General features: G+C 39.1%; 1 protein-coding gene across 2 annotated transcripts; it reads right to left on the bottom strand.

Annotated features, from left to right (window-relative positions):
• Positions 1-1,353: 1,353 nt before the first annotated feature.
• LOC133713614 (protein transport protein SEC31 homolog B) lies at positions 1,354-11,749 on the bottom strand. Of its 2 annotated transcripts, none has more exons than XM_062139649.1 (22): positions 11,163-11,749; positions 9,664-9,718; positions 9,443-9,565; positions 8,762-8,858; positions 8,642-8,678; positions 8,435-8,540; positions 8,293-8,350; positions 7,484-7,581; positions 7,212-7,331; positions 6,757-6,799; positions 5,649-5,752; positions 5,442-5,569; positions 4,755-5,313; positions 4,508-4,600; positions 4,096-4,281; positions 3,797-4,010; positions 3,276-3,352; positions 3,008-3,175; positions 2,712-2,834; positions 2,375-2,624; positions 1,970-2,208; positions 1,354-1,882 (listed from the first exon to the last, which is right to left on the bottom strand). In XM_062139649.1, the coding sequence occupies exons 1-22, from the start codon at positions 11,483-11,485 to the stop codon at positions 1,787-1,789; spliced, it is 3,297 nt and encodes a 1,098-aa protein (XP_061995633.1). In that variant the 5' UTR covers positions 11,486-11,749; the 3' UTR covers positions 1,354-1,786. The 2 variants fall into 2 exon arrangements, with proteins under 2 accessions (XP_061995633.1, XP_061995632.1); XM_062139648.1 differs by having other exon boundaries at positions 3,276-3,355; positions 11,163-11,748.
• Positions 11,750-21,717: the final 9,968 nt, after the last annotated feature.

Here is a 21,717-nt window from a genome sequence, read left to right as displayed (position 1 = left end):
ACTAATGGTAGCAGCAGCTCTGGTTCAAGAAGCATGAGTGGCAAGTTAGCTGACATGTTAGATGACTGAAAAGAGAGCTTTAAAACTCTGATAAAGCTGTTGCGGCATATTTGAGCTCAATCCAAAAAGGTGGATACCGATTTGGATTGAGCTATCAACGATCCATTGGGTTAACGGATTGGGTCAGGTTGGGAATTTTTATTACTAAACGGATTCGGATTTAGGTCGATCCACTCCAAATCCGCTCCATTGACCGGTGGAAAATACCCAAACCTTGCATTCGTTGTCAAGGATTTCCTAGCAATCCAAGGCCTTTTTGAAATGGTTTGATGGGAAAGGTCTGTGTTTTCAGCGGATGACTCATTGCAGACGGGGATGAAGGGTTGGTGGTTGGCTCATGAGGGGAGCTTACAAGGGTGGTTGGAAAGAGGGGAGTGATTGTTTGTGCTTGATTGCTGTTGGTGTCGAATACTATTGGAGACCTAGTAAATTGGGAGAGGAAAGTAGATTGCGACAGTTTCAAGGTTGTCGAAAGGACAGAGCATCATATCGGCGTAGTGGTCGATGAAAATGTTCCACAGATGAGGAGGGGGTGTCGATGAGGGAGTTGTGTAGGTTGGTGGATTTGCAAGTGTAGTTCTCAATCCTCTTCAAGCAGCTCGGCGAACTTTGTGATTAGAATATTAGCAATGTCAATTGCAATTTGTGTTCAGATAAAAAAAAGTCAATTGCAATCTGTGTAATGCACATCGGCGTGGTGGTGAGGGGTGTTGGAAGATGCATATCATTGTAGAGGTGTTTCAACTTTCAACCTAGTGACAAGCGGATCAAAGGGATGGAAGGTGCCTGCTGGACAGCCTGAACTATGGAAGTTTCTGTTATGCGTTTGGTCAGAAGTTTTTTATTGTTTCTAGTTCTGGATCATTTGTCAAATAAGTTCATGCTCTTGCGAGTCAAGATTGTAGTCATGGATTCTTGCTTGTGAGTTGTGGCTGAGATTTGGTAAGTTGTCTGATATCAACAAGACCTAGTTTCCTGCCGACTTAAAGTCGCACGTCTTAATAACAATCTTCCTGACGTGCTCGGGAGGTCCTGAAACGATACACCCATAGTTCGATTAGTTACCAAAGTTGGGCTCAACAATGATTGTTGGATCCATTGACATATAAATTCATTTTTCTTCTTGAGTAAGGACACTTCATACTTTGTTTTAGCTCACTAACGTTTTTCTCCCTCGGTGAGTACCATGATGCATAGTTGCAGTAAAAATTATTAAATGAAATTTTACTTGATCAAAAAGATGAGTGTTATCAAAAGAGTAAATTATTTATATCCCACATTAGACAGAGTAAATACAAACCAAAGCAAGTCGTTCACTTTCACCAAAATTGAAGTCATCATTCTGATTTGTGGGTCCATATAATGAAATCACAAAGGTGGTACAAGTTAACGGCCAATGAAACCAGTTCTATGCCTGAAGCAGGTCTGTAAACATTCTATGCAACTGTGAAAGGGAAAAAAAAAATCAATACTATTTCTAATAACTACAAAAATAAAATGGAAACGGTCGACATGTCCAATACTGTCCAGATACTATCTTCACTAACTGCTTTGAAACCAATCATTGGCCTACAAAAAGTAATATAAAGACCAAATTCCTGAAACTGAAATCTATAGATGCTCTTCTTGTGTGCATAAAAGAAGCAACTCCTGCACCACCATGCCTGAGGCCACATGAAAAATTTTGAAAACCAAACAATCTGACACTTTGGGAATCTCAACCTTCTCAACTTAATCTCATATTTTGCCTGGTCTTGATCATCCGCTTGAGAGTTGCAAGCCAAAAGTTGCACTCATCCCACTCACTAGTGGTAAGTTGTACCTAATAAGGACAAAACCAAATAAAAAAAGGTAAAACATCTATTCATGGTTTGACAAAATAAAGAAGTTGAAGTCTCCATTTTGGTACCTGAATGCCTAAGGCAGTGGTGAAATCACCATTATCCAGTGCCTGGCACAGCTGCACAAGTTTATCACCAGCATTTTTAGATATGTCTCCGCTGTTGAGTTTGGCAAACAGTGCACCTATCTTCCTTGAATTGTCTTCTATTTCACGCTTCTTAGCAGGATTTGCACGTGAACCTCCCAACGCTTCAGATGTTTCATTGAAAAGTCTCCCTAATGTTGCGATTACGGGTTTTTGGTGGCCTGTTATATACGACAAAAACGCACCTTACGTTGGAAAATTGAACCAACTAATTATCGTCTTCTTAAGCTGTGATATGAACTTCACTTCATATAAAGACAGCCCAAGTTCAAAGGGAAACAAAACCACAGAATTCAAAAGGTTTAACCACATTAAAGAAAACATTACCAGGAACTTTTGAAGTATCAACTGTCTGTATGGTAGGTGGTGGAGCAGGAGCCACGGAAGGTCGAGGTGGAGCAGGGGGACTAGATGGCTGCAGAGTCCCCTGAACAACTCCTGAATTAGTGACTGGCATAAATCCCCTCTGTGGAGGGGGTACAGCATGAGGCATCTTATTTGCAGGCACTGGATTGACATGTGATTGATGAGGGGCTCCTGAACCAGGCCCTGTTTGCATAGGTTGAAAAGCAGTTCCCTAAAACACAAATGGAGAAAACTTTAGAATATCCATCGTGGAGATGGTTCAGATCTGTAATTTAAAATCAAGTGCAGATCTACCGACAGGATACAATTGCGAACCCAGCGTAGGCTGATGATACTTCTCCACATTTGACAGAGTAGGAGGAGTCGAAGGAATAAAGGACACGTTAGGCTGAGTAGAAGCAGGAGGTACAGGATATTTTTCCTACAAGAAAAACACGTGCAAGTTAAATGAAACTCATCTTGTACACCAACTCGGGAATTGAAAAATTATACAAAAAAAAAAATTGAATTGAAGGTTCCATTGTAAAAACACATTATAATCTATAATATATATATATATATATATATAAATTAATAAAAAAAGGCAAAATGTACCTGTGGTAGTTGAGGTGTTGGTGTAGGAACAAACATGTGAGGAGGCTGTGATGGAGTCTGTGATGGAGGCTGGGGGTATGGGACATGAGGATATCCTCCACCTGCATACGGAGGAGTCACAGGTTCAGAATAGCCGCCATACGGATTCACAGGTGGCTGAGCTGGTTCCTAGCCAGTTCAATTAAAAAAAAAAATTAAAGTTAAAGTCGGTCCACATTAAAGAAATGGATTTGGCAACAAAACAACAATGAAATATCTGGATGAACACCTGATAATATGGAGTGTTCCCACCCACATAAGGGGTTTGATCAGGGTTTTCAAATGTTACAGTCTTGGGGACTTTCTCTACTGCAGCAAAACAACAAATACCATCATTAATGATAATAAATAATGCAGGTAAGAGGAGGAAAAGGCTTCATATTTTGAGATATGTCACCATCCCGTGGATAACTCTTATATCATGTATCTATCTATATAATAACTCTTGACACAATTGATTGTGATCATCAATATATTATTGATGGCTGCTGAGCTATGATCTTCAGCAGGAAAATACTACATATGACCTGTTTGGGAAAAGCACTTTTGTGAAAAGTTCAATTACAAATAATAAAAAATTTGCCCAAAAAAAAAATTCAAATGTGACTAGAGCACTTGTCAAGTGCTTTCCTCCTAAAAAAAAAAGCGGTTTTTCCACTTTTAGAAAGTGCTTTTAGGCCTTTCAGAAGCAACCACAAAGAGACCCATAGATTAAAACAGCACATGGGAGCATTTCCAAAAAATACGTACCGGGTTCTGTAGAAAGAGCAATACGATCCCTTAAGATCACAAGTTCAGGAGACAATTCATCAGAGCCCAAGAGTTTCAGGTACTCCATTGCTGTTGTTAAAAGACCTTGACTAGCTAAAATTTCAGCATATTTCTCAACAAGTTTGCACAAAGAAGCACTAAATCGCTTCTGTCCAGTTGCCAAGGCAAGTACTATAGTCTTCTCCATTAATTCCTAAAGCAAATACATAGATTTTGTCAAGTTCAAGTCCCGGAAGCCTACATGCACCATAAAATACAATAAATAAAAACAAAGTTACCTGAAGAAGGTCAACATAGGATCTCCCTTCATGATCAGTTGTCAGATTCCTTGACCAAATATCTACTGTCTTGTCAATATTTCCCGCACATATATAACAAATAGTTGCTGCCAGGGTATTCCCAGCAGCTATAAGTCTAGCAGCAAGCGTATTACAGAGACCTTCCCACGCCTCTATTGATGAAAACTGTTCATGAAGAAGAAAATAACATAAATGACATATACAGCAATTTAGAGTGCACTTAAGATGACTCAGAAACAGTCACGTAATAGGTAGAAATCATATGGATATATTTTCTGCAACATAAATTGTTGCACTTATAATGCAATTTATCAGAATCTCACTTAACCCAAAATGTATTCAAGAAGTGTCAAAGGCATAAATATTTAGATCTTAGAGCATGGAAACTTACACTACAGAGAACAGCAAGTGTTTCCTTCCAGAATTTGAGGGGTCTGGTGTTAACAAGACTTGATAGATCATTGCTCACCATTGCAGAAACAATCTGACAGTAAACAAAACTTCCAATTTCAAAATAGCATAATCATAAGATGAATAAAAACAATTCTTTTAACATCTTATTTGCAGAAGAAATCATCATATGCAAAAGAATCAAGTGTTTTACTGCCTTCAAGAACACAAGATGAAAGTTCAAATACCTTAAGGTAAGGTGAATGGCTCAACTTAAGGTATTGATCCCGAGTGCGCTCCCACAACGTCGGACCACCAGCATGAGCAATAACTAAAGCATCAGCCATTTTATTTGCTGAAATGCACTTTGCAACAGCCCCTTTATAATCTCCTACAGCTAAAGCATGTTGAACTGATTCATCAAATGAAGGATCGGCGCTCTCTTCCGGTTCATCAGGTTCTTCTTGAACTTGGTCTGTAATAGGAACTGTATCCGCCGCAACAAATTTGTCACCAGAGGTTGAATGAGGAGTGTCAGCTTTAGGACTAGGAAGATTGTTAAAGAAATCTTCTCCATTGTCAGAAGGAAAAATTGTAGTTTCCTTCTCAGCATCCAAACCAGCTTTATCAGTTGTTGAATCCTCAATCCCAGGTGCACTGACTTCCGCTGATAGACCATCTTGAACTGTTTCTTTTGTTTCCTCAGGTACACTGAAACCAAGATGTGTGATCAGGTTTGTCCTTGCAGTCCCATCATCTTCAAACATAACCCTTAACAAGCCCCATGTTTCCCGGTCATCCGCAGACCTGTCAAAATAACCATGCAAATTTGAAGCCAAAAAAAACGTTAACCATGACAGGAGAATTGAAAGGAGAGAAATGATGACTCTCCCAAAGCTGATGAAAACGTTCATTTCTTATGATAAATGACATACTCAGACTCCTGTGCTTTCTTGTCACATAAAGCCCGGAGTGAAGACCTTTCCCCATTTTGTATTGCACTTTCAAATTCAGATGAGCGATCCACCAAACTTTGTTCAGTAACCAAGCTGTGCACAAAAACCTGGTAAAAGGAGAAGATAAGCTATAAAATGCATCATACGTTCATAGTACACAATATGGGTAGCATGCCAATAACTTACCTCTGAAACACCAGATGAACTAGGGTGAAAGGACACGATCTTGCCTCCGAAACCAAAAGATGCTCCAGCTGGGCGCTTATACCATTTTGGAGCTCTGAGAGGTCCTGTGTAAAGGATGACACATGAAGCTTAGAGAGAGAGAGAGAGAGAGAGAGTAGGAATAGCCCATGCTCCTTCCAGGTAAGCACTTATTGAAAGATAGAATCTAGTTTAAAAATTACCCATCTTACATAATATTTCATTAAAATCATACGATGATTTATGCAATTTCACTTGGTCTGAGCACCAATATTCTACATAAAACCTAAATATTCAACCTTCACAAAGCCACACTACTGAGTTGAAATCTTTTCATGAAACTATTCCCTTCGTTCGAAGAAAGATTATTGGAGGAAAGAAGTGTTTATAACAAGGGGGGCAGTAAGGCCCAAGCTTTTTATCCGTTTCTTGTAAATTTCTTTCATTTCTCAAATTTTTGAATTCATCATTAGTGTTTGAGCCTATTACCCCATTGCCCCTCTGCAACAATTCCAATCAGAATCTAAAGCTGCAAGATGTAATATATTTTAATGCTTCGGTTTACAATATCTAGGACAGAGGCATTCTGGTAAATCCTGTGATTAGTAATGACGGGCCACAGGCTTTAACCGGAAATGCATACACCCATATTGTCTAATTACCCCTCAAATTCCTAATTGGGTGTTGATCTGAAGAAATCCTGCAACTTATTCTTCGGACACCAGCCCATGTAGTCACGCTAAGGCCATTATTCTGTTATTGCACACAACAGAAATAAATATGAAACCCTATGCCCATTATTCGACCATCTCAGTACATATAACCATGTAGTCAGGCTCACCAACTGTTCCACCCTAAGTCCAAACTGTTGAAAAGAAAAAGAAGTGTTTTCTAATCTTAATTATTTCAAAAAATTTTAACTTTCCTATAGTATACATAAGTTCTAACCCCCAAATTCATCTTGAATCACCAAGAATTATTGCCTCTGGCAAAATAGAGGAAGTGGGAAAAGAAGTAAAGAGAAGAAAGAAAATGCTAATCCAACAAAAGAGTACTGTTAACAATGCAATTGTTATCAAGTATGACTTACCAGCACCAAAGTCGCTCTCCCCCACACCATATCTACTGCAACCCTGTGAGAAAAAGAAAAAAAATTAACCATGGTAAGATCATGACCAAAAATGGATACATCAGACATAAATACATGCTTGTGTTCCATTTACGAAAAACACCACGAGCAATCCTTCATTAATCAAATTATGAAATAACAGGCTACACCAGCTAATAATGGCGGCCAATCATGAGTTATAGTTGTTCGTCAATCTTAGCATTCACCACCAATACAGTTGGCGGAGAAAGTTCAGCATTCCATTTAACTCATCACTTCAAACATTTTTGGCTCACCAATCTCAATGTCAGATTCCTGACTTCAAGTTTTTGTTCTTTCAAATTGTACCCATCAAATATCACACTGGGGATTTACATTCCACAACTTCTATGCTTGGACACTGAAACTTCAGGATAGCAATAAGAAAAACGGCATACCTCAATATTATAAATTCCAATTTTTCCATCAAATGAAGACGCTAATATCACTCCAGGTACCTTCGGATACCAATGCACATCGAAATTCCAGTTGGTGCCTGCAGGCAATTCACATACAATCTGGACCAAAGAAAAAACATCAAATCAAACACCGAACAGTGCACCCCAACAAAAACCAAAAAAGGAGATTAAATTGACACCAGGAGGTGAAGGGGAAAAACAAGGTTAAGTGAAAAATGTATCAGTCTGTGTTAAGGACAGTAAATTCATACCTCTGCAGAAACTGTGTCCCAACAAATAGTTCGATTGTCCTTGGCACACGTTAGCAGATAAGAGCTGTCATTAGGACACCATGACATTGCAATTACACCTGGAGTAAGACATACAAATATAATAATCATAAGCACGTCCAATTTATGTCCAATCAACATAATGTCAGTGAAGTTGATGCAACAATAATAATTAACAATCTCAGAAAAATGAGTACACAATGCATAATCACAAATCTTCAAAGAACATTGGAAACAACAAATCCTCACAACAACAAAAACAAAAATCAAAGCCACCAACTCTAATGTAGGTCATAATATGAGGGATCTTTTAAGGTAGTGATCCTTTCTCTCACCTCCATTTTCAGACTAAGTGACCTAAAATAAACAAACTGGGGTAAGGGTCTATAGCGAACGATATTTGAGTGCACTAGCAACTTGAGGGTTTGACAAAGTGCTGATGCTTTCTCCCACCTCCTTTCTCAAACTAATGACCTAGAATAAACAAAATGGGGTGTACTATAGTGAAAGATACAAGAGCGGACTAGCAGCTTAGGATGATTTGACAAATGAATTATATTAGCCAACTAATAATCCATATTTGAATGCAGCTCAATTTTATCCCCCCACGGAAGGGGCAGGAAAAAAGTAATCAGCATATCAAGTTCTATAGAAATAATTATTTTACAAGTCACCGTTCTGATATTTATTACTAGTCCAATAATACAAAAGTCAACAACAGAGAACAATAACATATGAACAAGTTCCATAGAAACATTTATTTCAGAAGTCACATGTCTGATATTTTTTACCTTTAGTGTGCCCCACAAACTCTTTAACTGGTGACAATATATTACGCATATCCCAGAGCTGCATGAACTAAGAAGTTAATATGTTTGATCTCTAAGATATTTCACAGCTAGACAAATGAAATATCATCCGCAAATTTGTTACCCTGAGAGAAGGTGAACCATCTTCATCAGATGCAACAACAAGCTGAGTGGCAACATCAGGATTCCACTGCAAAACAGAGCACCGTCTTCTAACTGAATCCGCAAAACTGTCAGCAAATAATGTTAAGTAAGGTCATTGAACGGTTCCAGATCATGCAAGAATGAGAGATCAGTTCACAGTGAAAAAAAAAATATACTAGCATATTACCTTATCACTGGCTTTTGCTTTTTTAGGTCCCAAATCACTGGAAAAGATATCAGATGTCATTTTCTGAGATTAAATGCAATCTGTAGCCAACGAATCCTTAAACAGTATCAGGTTCCTTACCAGTTGTCCCATTATACGAAGAGGATGCCAATATATGTTGGACCTTGCTATTCCAAGATAAAAATGAAATCTCACCCTGGGCAGCAGAACCACTTCCCTGCATAAAGATCATAAGTTTAGAATCAATAATGTCCAGACACATATAACATTCTCACAGATGTAGAAAAGTAAAGAGACAGATCTCACTATGGTGGAGGAACATGGGTAAAAATAAATGTTTATATGCTTCCTCAAGTTACAAAAATATAAAAAGAAAAAGCCTCATCCTTTCCATCTGTTCACTTCTCTTTGCTTATTTTATCGCTTTATAATTCCCACATCCTTCCATGGTTGCAATGCATATTGTAAAAACTTTTTTTTTTTTTGGAATCTTTCATTAAAACGAACAAGAGATCAAAAAAATTTACATATATTACGCTTACATATTGTAGATCTAGTACGTAGTTTTTTCTACAAAATCACACATATTGTGCATATATACATATATACATATATATATATATATATATATATGTTAGCTGTGCAGATAAAACATAGACGTGTATGTGAGTCAAAAGTAAGAAAACTGTGTCTAAGAGATTATGACCTAGAACTGCATTTCATGGCATATTGAGAAGTGTGATGCATTCAGAGAAAAAGAATTAAACTTCAATAATCCGACAACAACCAATCAATACAAACCCTAAGAGGCGGAAAATGAGTTGGCTCGGTAGGATTAGCCAAGTCCCAGATGCAAATTTCACCATCATCGGCCCCAGATGCAAGTAAATTTGGGGCGATTGCATTAAATTCAAGACCACGAACCTGAAATAAAAATAACAAGACAAAATTTTAGGAGCTTAAAACATGCTACAAAATCATCAGAAATCCAAGCACTGAGAGAATCCAAACAAAAGACTTACAGGCCCCTTATGTCTTGTCAGACGCTCAACGGAAGCATTTTCCCCTGTCTCAGAACTAAGAAGAAGCAACAATAAAATAAGTTCCTTCTGAACTATGATGTTTTGTCAAAACCAGGCCCCAGAAATAACAGTGAATATGAAAACTAAAGTTAACATGAGCCAAAAATTATTGCAAATTCCCAGAAATTCAAGATCCATTGGCCTTTCTATTTGATTGTATTGACTGGCCCCAGGAATAAAATAGAAAAAAATATACATAAACACAAAAGTTTCAGAGAATATAAATAGCAAACTACTAAAGTAAATATACACTTACAAGCAACCCTAATACACAAAAAAAATACACATTATATAAACATATATAATATATACTGGAATAATCCAAGAAAAGACAAATTGCATCAACTCACATACCAAAAGTTCCAAGGAGTAATACAATAGCTGTTTTAATTTTCAAAGCCTCTTCTACCATAGTTCATGCGAATGAACAAATCAAATACATAGTACATACTATAGAAGGAACACATACGTGGAAGAAACTATGGCCAAAACAGATATCTACCATGTCAAATTTTATACATCTTCCTCCTTTTACAATAGTATTGAGAGTTGATTTTGAAATATAGGAAGAAATAGGAGATCTCACCCCCCCCCCCTCTCTCTCTCTCTCTCTCTCACACCACCACCAAAAGAAAACATAATAAATAAAGAATTCCCCCTATATTCCACCAGTAAAAAAATAAAAAGGGGCGTGTTGAATTATGAAACTACAATGACTACAATGTGTGATGGAAAATAAAGGGGGAGTTTGGACCTGAGATTACGTGCAACAAATTTGTTGATAACATCTAAAAGTCTCACTTGATCGAAAAAAACTGGATCACTGAGAAATTTTTCTGGATAGGATACATTAATGTTAAGTAAACTAGACCATAATCTGATCAAGAAACAAATCAAACAAAGTATTTAACCAAGTTGTCTGGATCAAATAACATCAGAAAAAAAGAAAAAGAAAGATATTCTGACTGTACCCACACTCTACCTAATTATATATCAAATCCATCTGTCCTCACTTTTGTAATGCCACCTCTCTAGCAGCCGAAAAATAAATGTTCCAAATGAGAAAGCAGACAATTTCCTATCATTTTATACAATATCCTCGACAATTTAAATCATAGAATCCCAACTCAGATTTCTCTACATTTACATTACCAGCGGCCAAAGTTCACACACCATTTCACTGAAAACAAAAGAGATAAACTTGGATTGTAAAACCAAACCAAATTGACTAATTCGGGATCTATTCAATCACACTAAAACAGTCACACCAAAGAGATCAGAGTTCAAACACAAAGAGACTACAGAATTCACAAAATTCCCCCCACATTACCCCAACATTGAAACAAAGCCACATTCCGAAACCGCATAAAATCCAAGATTCAATTCCAATCCTAATCCAAACCAAAAACGAAACCGCAGAATTTCAATTCGAGAGTTACCGGATCAGAGTGAGCGGATTCCAGATATCAATAGTCCCATCGACGAGTCCACCGGCGATGAGCCCAAGGCCAAAGTCTTGCGAGCCTGATCCAGCAGCGGGCTTGGACCACGATAACCTGTTGAATCTCTCAGAGCTCGTCGACTCTCCCACTACAGGAAGATCACGATCATCCGACTGTAAATCGAGCTTGAAGATCTCGATATTCGCGGAGGAGCTGAACGACAGATCCACCGCTCCCGCCATCGTCCCGGCCGCCATGTACGGAGCGTCCGGCGCGACCGCCACCGACGCCGATCTGTTCACCCCCTTTATACACGCCATGGCTCAAAATTGTGGAAAACCGCAGCCCCCTCCCCCCAATGGAATCTATATATACACGCACGAAGCTCAATTATCAGAGAAAATCGAGGTATATAGGTGGATGGATCTGGTGGAATTGGGAATCTGGATTTCTAGGGTTTGGTTTTGGACCTGATCTGTGTGTGTGAGGAAGTGAGAATGAGGACTCTCTCTCTCTCTCTCTCAGAGAATGTGAGGGAGTGTTTGTGTTTGTGTTTGTGTTTGTGTGTGATATTTGGCAATCGCTGGCGTTACCGGGGTTGGTTTATGAGAGTCGTGTTTGCGGGTTTTGCAATCCTATGCGGTGTGGGCTTCTTTGAGTGAGCTCTGTGTTGTAACGGGACCAATTATATCATGACAAGTGTACACGACTTTGCGCTATTTCCTTGAAACTTTTCTCTCGTGTCATTTTTTTTATTAAATAAATAATTCATATACAATAACTAATCTACTGTGAGTCGAACTCTCTCGTGTCGTGTTTTTATTTTATTTTTTATTTTTATTTACAGATAACCAATTTAAGAATGATAAAATACGGATCAATTCAGATTTTTTTATCAAAAAATATTTCTTTCAAAAAAAAAAATGTTCTGTATCATTTGGTCTAGTAGCATAAGTCTCCACATTCGTAACCTGACACTATTAAGATTAAAACCGACATACATCAAGTACAAACCCTACTTAATTCATGCACCCCCAATGTTGTCAACAGAGACACCCGCCATAGTCTCATCATCTCTCACCTATAAAAACACACTCAGCTGCACTTCCCTTTGGTTTCAAATCTTCTTCCTCCTTTTGTCAAGTCAGCAGCCAACTCCCATTGACTTACAAGCCTTCTTCTTTTTGGGAGGAGATGCTAGTATCGTCCCTTTCTACTACAGCAATGCCAAATTAGGCTCAAAGAGACTAAAGCTGTAGGTTCAGTGAAAATGCATAGTTGTTTCTTACTGTACGTACGTAACTAGGGTCATTGAAGCAATACGCTTTATCCTAGACTGATTGGGGGGCCTACTTCACTAGTAACCCAACACCTCCCTTACTCACAGTAGACATAATTTGTGGCGGAGTCCGAAACTTACTTAATTGAATCGCAAGATCTTAAGCTAAGATGCCTAAACTTGAGAAAAGCATTGGGGGTAGCTTCATCATGAATTGATTGAGAGTCTAAATTTGTGACAAGAGATCCTTAAGCTGTACATAACCACTAAGAGGTGAAGCCTTACCAGGATTAGTAGAGGAGGAGGTCACCAATTGAAACTTTGAAACCGCAGATCTAGGGTTAGGGTGAGGATCTACAAAGTGGTAAGCCTGTGTCGCCGACACATCCGGCGGTCCCACACAACCCTTCACTAGATGTTCCAAAAGCCCACAGACTTAACAAAAGCCCACAACCATCGGAACGTATTATAGCAAATGTGTTGGAATCATATTTGAACACCATCGGAAGGTATCCTTACTTCACTGGATTCATAATCTCATGCTAGATCTTGACTAATGTATAGGTACCAAGCCGAATTCTTGCTCTATATATCCACCTAAATGATGTGACTGTCACTGCTTTCTCGGTCAGTGGCGTCAACAAAGGCTTAAAGATTTTCGCACAAACTTGAACGATGTGGTTGAGACTATACTAGCCTTGCACAATCCATCAAAAATCAAAGAAAGCCAACATTGATTTCCCATAAACCCAAGGCCCCAGTTGATTGATATGCTTATGTTCATCAAGCTCGGAGAATTTGATAACATATTGCTGCTCTTCTCTCAAATTGAAAGTCTATTCTTGAGGTCCCAAACTGAGGTTATAGTTCCCATGAAAGTTTTTGAGTCGATCTTCTTTTTCAAAACGAGACGATGACCCACCACATAATGGTTATTTGAGAGGAGACATGCACCTTAGTAGAGATTGCAAGTGTTACCGCCAAGAAAACAGATACTTGGGAGGATGGTGGTGGTGTCAGGAACGGCTGAAGGTTTTCGCTTCGAGTTTCTCTCTTGTAGCAAATAGAAGTTAAAGCATATTATCTCGTTTACTAAATAATAAATAAACAGCCACAAAAGAAGTATCTCTCTACCATACAAGCACGTACATCAAATAAACGCAAATGCTATACAAACTCGTACGTCAAATCACTGCAAATATAAGTTAAAGAATATAAATGAAAGAACTACTTAAGAATATTGCTCACACTAAATCATCAGAGATATTATGCTTTAACTTAATTGTATTTATTGTATTTATATTAATCATGTTTCCAATTTCCTCACCAATATCAAACTAGATAATTGTCGACTCTTCAAAAGAAAAAAGAAAAAATAATCTCTCTACCTTATTAGATTTCAGATTCAGATTTGTAGAGGACCCGAAATCTAAAACTAAATCCTATAAGAGTTTGAAAACCTAAATTTGGATATGGATTCGACTTGGATTCCGGACTCAAATCCCAAACCCAACTGGATTCCAATCCAGATTTAAAATGCAATCCATCAAAACCGATGTCCTTGAAATGTTGTGTCATCATGCCAAAGAGGACTTTCGACAATCAAAAATAATGACCACAAAACCACGTATTGTGAGATTTGAGGTGTAGTTAAATACCGCTTTTACGAATGTAAGATTGTCGGTGATGACTCAGGTCTAACTAGTTGCATCCGTAATTTTAGAAATATAGTATGATTGACAAGTAGGTAAACTTTCATTCGTATATTCTTAAGTTTGGTCAAGTTCAGTGTACTCACTCTCTTAGGTAAGCACATTCATCATGTGCATCTCATCTCTACACGCTTACTCCGAGATGTAATACTCGATATGACTTCAACTAGCGGTAAAGGATAATATATAGCCCTAATAGCCTAGGGATAAGAACATAGTTTACAACTTAAAGTATATGTTAGCATGTCTCATGATTGTAAGTTCCTCACAATTAAAATCTATAAGAGGAAACAAAGAGATAGAGTAAGCATAGAAAAAGATCTTCACCTAGGATTTTGCTATTTGACGGCAGAGCTCTTTGCTTTTGTTTGTTGTACGGGACGAGAATTTTGCATCCTCATTGCTCGATGCCTCCTCCTAGTGGTGGTAGAGTGTTGCAGTGTTCAGGTGCTGACACTGATTGATTGTTGAGGTGGTTGTTTGCTGTAGTGGATAAGTGTAGGTGTCTCGTGTAGCCTTATCTGGTTAGATCGAAGCGAATGGGAGAGATTCGGGTCAAGCCTTGTATCAACAGTGGTGGTCTCGTGTAGCATTGCAAGTTGACTCGTAATTGATTGGTGTCCTGGTTTGGGGGTGCATGAGGCTTAATAGGGGTAGGTGGCAAGGCAAGCCACCAGATTCTGGTATGGTGGATGACGTGCCCACCTGAGTTCATGGTGTCTCCATTGAAGTTGGCTGCCTGTATTCAGATACATGGAAGGGGTTTTGTGGGCTTAAGTCTTTGGGTTTCAAACCATAATCCTCTATTTTGCTTTTGGGCTTAGAGTTGGCCTGATGCACTAATGTTATATTTGTAAAAGACTTATTCTGTTTGTAAGTATTGATGTACACAAAATGACAGCCGATTGGCGGATTTTCTATTTTTATCTAGTTACTTAGAGTAAGTGTGTAGAATAGTTCTTTAATGGACTTTACTTACTAGAAATTTCTCTCCGGTTCGGCAAAAAAGGAATGACAATTTAGAGGCGTAGTCTATAGGGGATGTGATTTCCTGATAGTAACTTAGTGCAGTCGTGCAAATATGTGAATATTCATTCACCTAAATAAATAGAAAAGGAAGAATAAGCTTCATTCACAATAAGAAATAAAAAATAATAATTAAGTTCTATTCAATAACATCAAATTAAACATCCACAAGATTTTTTCTTTTTTCGAGGAAGAATTCGAGACAAATATACTCAATAAAAGCAGACACTCGAAACTCCAAAACCATAAGTGATAGAAGATTTGAATAGAGCTATGACACGCGCTACACGCGCTTTCCCTCAAAACCCTAGAGCTCTACTAGGTTTCATTCGTTCCAGCTTCCTAGCCGCCGGAGAGCCTAAAGGGGCCGCCATGGCCGGGCCCCTGCGCCACCCTCGACTCCCTCTCTCCTTTTTCTCTTCCTTCACCACTTGTCCATCGAAACATGCCTATTCACCAAGTTCCCAGACAACCTTCTCCGTCTCTTTCCCTTGGAAATCAAAGATGCTTTCACGACCTAACCCCTCCACTCATTACCTACAGATGTCCTCTATGCAACCCTTCAACCAAGTGGATTAGATCCTCTCCTTGGCAGCTCAAGGTCATTATGAGCGCAAGTTCCAGGAAACCAGCAGTTCGAGGCAATCTGATCGACGGTACGTCTCTCTTCGGACAACTTTATTTTAAATCGGAAGGCCATGTACGTTTTCTAATCCTCTTTGCCATTTATTACAAGGCTAGAAGCTCATTTATTAGACTAAGGTTCACTCGGCTGGAAGAGATCTCGAATCGTTAATTTCCTCTTCTGATAGGGAAGATTCCTCCTTTTCACTAATTTTACCCAAGCAGTATTCTAACATTACTTGGTGGTTCTTCCAATGGCATGCATGTCTTGTTTTTCAAAAACAAGGCTTTCCATCTTCTCCCTCAGGACCTCTAAATGCTATTTATGGGTGCTTGACTGGTACAGGATTTACCAGTCTTCTCATACCCACTTCAAGTTATCCCCTTCCCAACTACACTATGGCCTTCAACCCTAACGCAAAAGCCCAAGCTAGCTCCTCTAACGCTAGAGCCCCAATGATTTTCAACCCCTACCTTCGAACAAACCAGAATCAACCACTTTTTTTTCACCAACATTGGTGGCACTAGGATCATTGTTGAAAGGGATCAAACCCAGGTGTTTGTTCCCAAATAAGCTTTATCCCATAAGACCCATCTCACCAACTATTGTCTTCTTGCAAAAATCTTTGGGAAAAAAGTCTCGCCCAAAAAGATTGTGAGGAAGTGCAACCAACACTGGTCGGGTCTCCAAGGCACAGTGAAGATGGTTCAAATGGCTAATGGGTGATTTTCCTTGGAGTTTACCTACCAACAAGATCTGGACTTCGTCTTTGCAAACAAACCCTGGTTTATCAAAGGCAGGATTCTTCACCTCAAAAGGTGGTCACCCTCATTCGATCCTAGGGAGGCTGACATTGAAACCCTGACTCTTTGGGTTAGGCTACCTAATCTTTCGCTGCAATTCTGAAGTGAGAAGGCTATCCTGCCTATTGTCAAGGTCATAAGACGATTTATTCGTCTTGACGAGAAGACTGAGAATGCGGAGAATTATGTCTTCGCTAGAGCATGCATGGAAATTGATCTTCACACCCCTTTGAAGCGGGTGCTAATGGTACACGAGGAGGATGAGGGCGATCTTCCTTTTGAGATGGTCAGCAAGCCAGCAAGAGTCCTAGTTTCGTACAAAGGTATCTTCGAAGTGTGTTTTGAATATGGTAGTCACAAGCACAAGATTAGGAAATGCCCACATAAGAAGAAGGAGAAGCACTTTGTGATGGTTGACAAGAAAAAAGAAGACAATGAGGTAGAGCTTGAAGGCATGGAGGTGGATCCAGAAGTACAAGCGCTTGCCTCAGAGAATGTAATGGTGTTTGTACCTCAACCTATCAAACCGGAGGTAGATGAGGACGAGGAGAGAATGCACAATGCAGACCTGAACCCCCCGTCTCTTGGCTGGACTTATGTTCGTTACAGGAATAGGGCAACATCCAAGTTTACCCCTGCAACAAGCGGTGTTCAAGATGGAAAAGTTGTTCAGTCTGGCCCCAGTGATAAGGGCAAGGGCAAGGCTGTTTTAGTAGGGAAATCCGACTCCTTTGTCAGACCTGGTCTCTCTTTCAAGAATGCGACTGAGGGGAAGAGAACCATTGTCATTTCTGATGATGATGAGGAGAGCTCTAACAATGACTCTGATAAGAAGGTAGCGTCTGGTGAAGAGGTGGTGAGCTCTCTTTTAACCAAAGATAACTCTTTACCTTCGTTTTCCAATTTACCTGAAATAGCTAAGTTATATGACTATGACACCCTAATGACTAACCACTGTTCCGAGGAACTCTATTCTCCTAGGGATGCAGTGAATTATTACTTCTCTAACATTGATCCACTTCACTTGCAGTTTGAGAATTTTAGTGATGCAAGGGGATTAGATTATATTGGCAACAGTGATGACTTGAATGAGTTTGATATTAAGATAGTGGATGGGAAAAGAGCCTTGATTTTTAGGGGAGAGGGCTCTGACATGAGCACTGGATCTAGGAAGTGCACAAGGGAAATGGCGGAGGACCACAGCATGGAGGAGGCCAATGCGGAAGAGGGCAGCACTTCTCCAACCAAAATGCAGAAACCATGAAGCTTATGAGCTGGAACAGTAGGGGCAGTGCCTGGGATGGTTTTGTGGCATAGACCCAATTCTATGTTTCCTGTTTTGAAATTGATGTTCTATGTATCCTAGATACTAAGGCATCTTCTACTATTTTAAATAAGACCAGGAAACTTCCTTTTAATGACTCCTTTGTGATCTCTTTCGATCGACAATGCGGTGGTCTTTTGCTTCTTTGGAATAATAGAGTTGCTAAAATTGACATTGTCAAACCCCATGATAGCTTTTTGCACTGTCTGATTACAGACCTAAATTCTAATGCTCTACTTATATGACCTTTATTTATGCTTATCCACAAAAGGATAAGCAACAGGAGTTATGGAATGAAATTGTAGGCCTACAGATTGATCCAAATACTAGTTGGGCAATCATGGGGGACTTTAATAATATTATTACACTAAATGAAAAGTTTGGGGGCAATCAGGTTTTGTAACTTTCTCCAGGATGCAGGCCTTACCTTGCTACCGGCTACAGGCCTTCCCTTTACTTGGTCAAATAAACATGAGGATGACACCTTAATTTTCGAAAGGCTTGATCGAGTTTGTGCTAACTCAAACTTTATTAATCGCTTCCCTAACTTAAAACTCGAAAATCTTCCTATCATAGGATCTGACCATGGCCCTATTTGCCTCACGTTAGCCACAAAAAGGAGAAAACGCAAAGGAACTTTCAAATTTGAAGCCATCTGGCTTTCTCATAGGGATTTCAAACCTTTTGTCGCGGATATCTGGAAACAAAACCTAAATCAGGATCCTCTTCTGAATTTCTCTATTATTGCATGGCAATTTGCTTGGAAAGCAAAGCACTGGCACAAAGCAGTTTATGGTAACATGTTCAGGAAACTAGAAGAGCTTAATGACAGAAGTAATGATGTTCAGCAACAACTCATGTTAAATCCCATGTCTGACTTCCTTAAAGGAAGGGATTCCCAAATAAGACAGGAACTTTCACAGCTTTGCAAAGATGAAGAAGTCTTTTAAGCCCAGAGAGCCAAGGCTAACTGGCTAAGCTTGGGTGACAGGAACACAAGATTCTTTCAAACGCAAGCCAATATCAGGAAGAAGGCAAACTTTATCTCCAAATTAAAGAATCACACATGGTTGGTTCCAACCTACTAGGGGAATTAGACAAGGTGATCCTCTTTCCCCCTATATTTTCATTTTAGCTATGGAACCTCTTATCAGACAGCTCAATGCCCTCTTCAATGACTACAAATCACAGGTTGGTATTTTCTCATCTCCTTTAGGTTTCCGAATTTCCAATTTAATGTTAGCTAATGACTGCCTTATCTTTGCTAAAGCAACGAAAAGAAGTGCCCGTTCTATTACCCAAGGTTTAATGAACTTTTCTGCAGCCTCTGGCCAGAGGATAAATTACAATAAGTCAACTATTTATTTTTCACCTAAAGTGAGTTCTAGTCTAAAGAGGGATATTACAGGTATCCTGAATATTCAACAGAAAGCTACTATTGGCAAGCATTTAGGCATTCACAATGTTCTCTTTTGGAAAGATCCTGTCAATGCTAGAGAACTCATGCTCAAGATTTCTAGTAAATTGGCAGGTTGGAAAAAAGGATCCCTCTCCAAAGCAGGTAGACTCACCCTAATAAAAGTTAACTTAGTAGGTATACCAAATCATGTCATGTCTTGTTTTAAATGTCCAAAGAAAATAACCAATGAAATAGACAGGAAATCAAGGAATTTCTTTTGGGGTTCTGACACTAAATGCCCCCCCCTGATTGCTTGGGACCAGTTCTGACACTTAATCCTTAAAGGACTCAAGTGGATAGATTGAAACGGTAAGGATATTCAATTCTGGACTTTTAACTGCGTTTTGGATCACCCTCTCTTAGACCTTATTCCTGACACTAGAAGAGAGACGTTAAATTTAAATGAAACGGTGGCTGACTATATATATTATCAATCACTCCTGGAATATAGGGAAATTATCTTCTGTGTTGGATCAAGTCATTGTTAAATAGATTTTGGGAATACCTCTTCTAGTCACAGATCAGAAGGATGAGTTTGTTTGGGGACCTGCTTCTCACGGTAACTTTACTATTAAATCTGCTACTTGGTTACAGCTAAATGACGTGCAGAAACATGATAGAACTTCCCTTATGAACAAATTATGGCGACTGAACATCCAACCGAAGGCTAAACAAATTGGTTGGTTACTTTTAAGAGAAAGGTTGAAAACGAGGGATCAACTCTCCATGTTTGGGATAATAAATGACAATACTTGTCCCCTATGCCAAAATGATAATGAAACTGCGGATCACCTGTTTGGTTTCTGCACTTTTGCCAAAGAGGTGTGGAGATTAACTGGGCTATCCTCATCACTAAACTGGGAGGAGGGCTATTGAAGTTTTTCTTGGTTTGTTTGAAAATGGTCCCTTTAGAGAGGATCTGTTTACTCTAGTGATTATTACTTGTTGGCAGATTTGGAGAGCTAGGAATGATGTAATTTTTAAGGACAGAAACCCTACTCCTGCCTCTGTGGTAGCAGCTGCTGCTGCTGCTGCCAGGAAGGCGGAACAGAATATAAACTGCACTTTCAGTGGTGCTAATTCACCGTCAAACCCTTCTCCAATCAGGTGAATGGCGCCTAATGGGAATACAGTTAAAATTAATTTTGACGGGTCGGTCTGCATGAACTTTGTAGTGGGTGGATTCATTATTAGGAACTCCCATGGCCACCTTATTGTTGCAGCTGCCACGAACACATGACATGCTTCTGTTTCTGTGGCCAAAGCAAGGGCTTTAAGGGACAGTTTGGTTTGCGCAACAGAAAAAGGTTTCACCAGCTTGGAAGTGGAGGGAGATTCAAAAATTGTTATTGATGCGGTCAATGGAGTCACTCACCCTCCCTGGAGACTGCGTAAATTGGTGGAAGATATTCGATGTCTAGCTTCTACTTTTGTCGATCTCCATCTCTTTTCGTCATGTGCTTAGGGAAACAAATTTTGTTGTGGATGCCTTAGCAGATTTAGGACACAATTGTAACAATGTATTGTGCTGGCTTGATAGAGTGCCTGCCCAGGCCTTTAAAGCCTTATTATTTGACGTTGTAAACTCTGGTTGCTCCATAGGCTTTTCTTTATAATTTTATTTTCTTGCTTCAAAAAAAAAATTGCAAAACCAAAAATGTAGTTGTTACATACCAAACCAAAGTAATACAAGACGATTTCATTTTTCATTTTGTTTTTTGTTTTTTTTGTTTTTTGAAAAAAGGGCTGGTGCTAATGCCCGCAAGCCTTAACTAATAAAAATGTCGAATACAGGGAGGGGACATTGCTCTAGGTAGGCGGTGAGTTCCTTGTTTCGTCAAATAGTCGCAACCTCTGATTACAATAAGCATCTACAGAATATCCTAAAATAATATCAGGAGTCTCTACCGAAAAAAAGTATTCAACCAGGCATTAACTAGCAAAGAGTGCTCTACTAGCTACTCTATTTGCTTTGATATAGCAGTGACATAACAAAATGATAACTCGATATGTAACACGATTATAACATAACATAATTACCAATAGCCCAGCTTTCCTACTATGTTGCCGCCGGAGCATAAATCCGATGACATTTAGTCTCACCCTGCCACTAAGAGGTTGCTACTATTTGACGAAACAAGGAACTCACCGCCTACCTAGAGCAGACAAGACACTTTGAGTGCACACACAAGCAAAAAGTTCGATTCGCCCTACATCACTGATGTAGGGATTTATTACTCGCATATAGTGAAAAAAAATTAACCAACATTAAGTAAAACAAACTGAAACAAACATATAAAAAACAAATAAACCGGGCCCAAATG

Source organism: Rosa rugosa, chromosome 6 (genome assembly GCF_958449725.1).
Source record: "Rosa rugosa chromosome 6, drRosRugo1.1, whole genome shotgun sequence".
NCBI classification, from domain to species: domain Eukaryota; kingdom Viridiplantae; phylum Streptophyta; class Magnoliopsida; order Rosales; family Rosaceae; genus Rosa; species Rosa rugosa.
The sequence above is the reverse complement of the archived record's forward strand: the minus strand, read 5'-3'. Positions and strand labels throughout refer to the sequence as shown.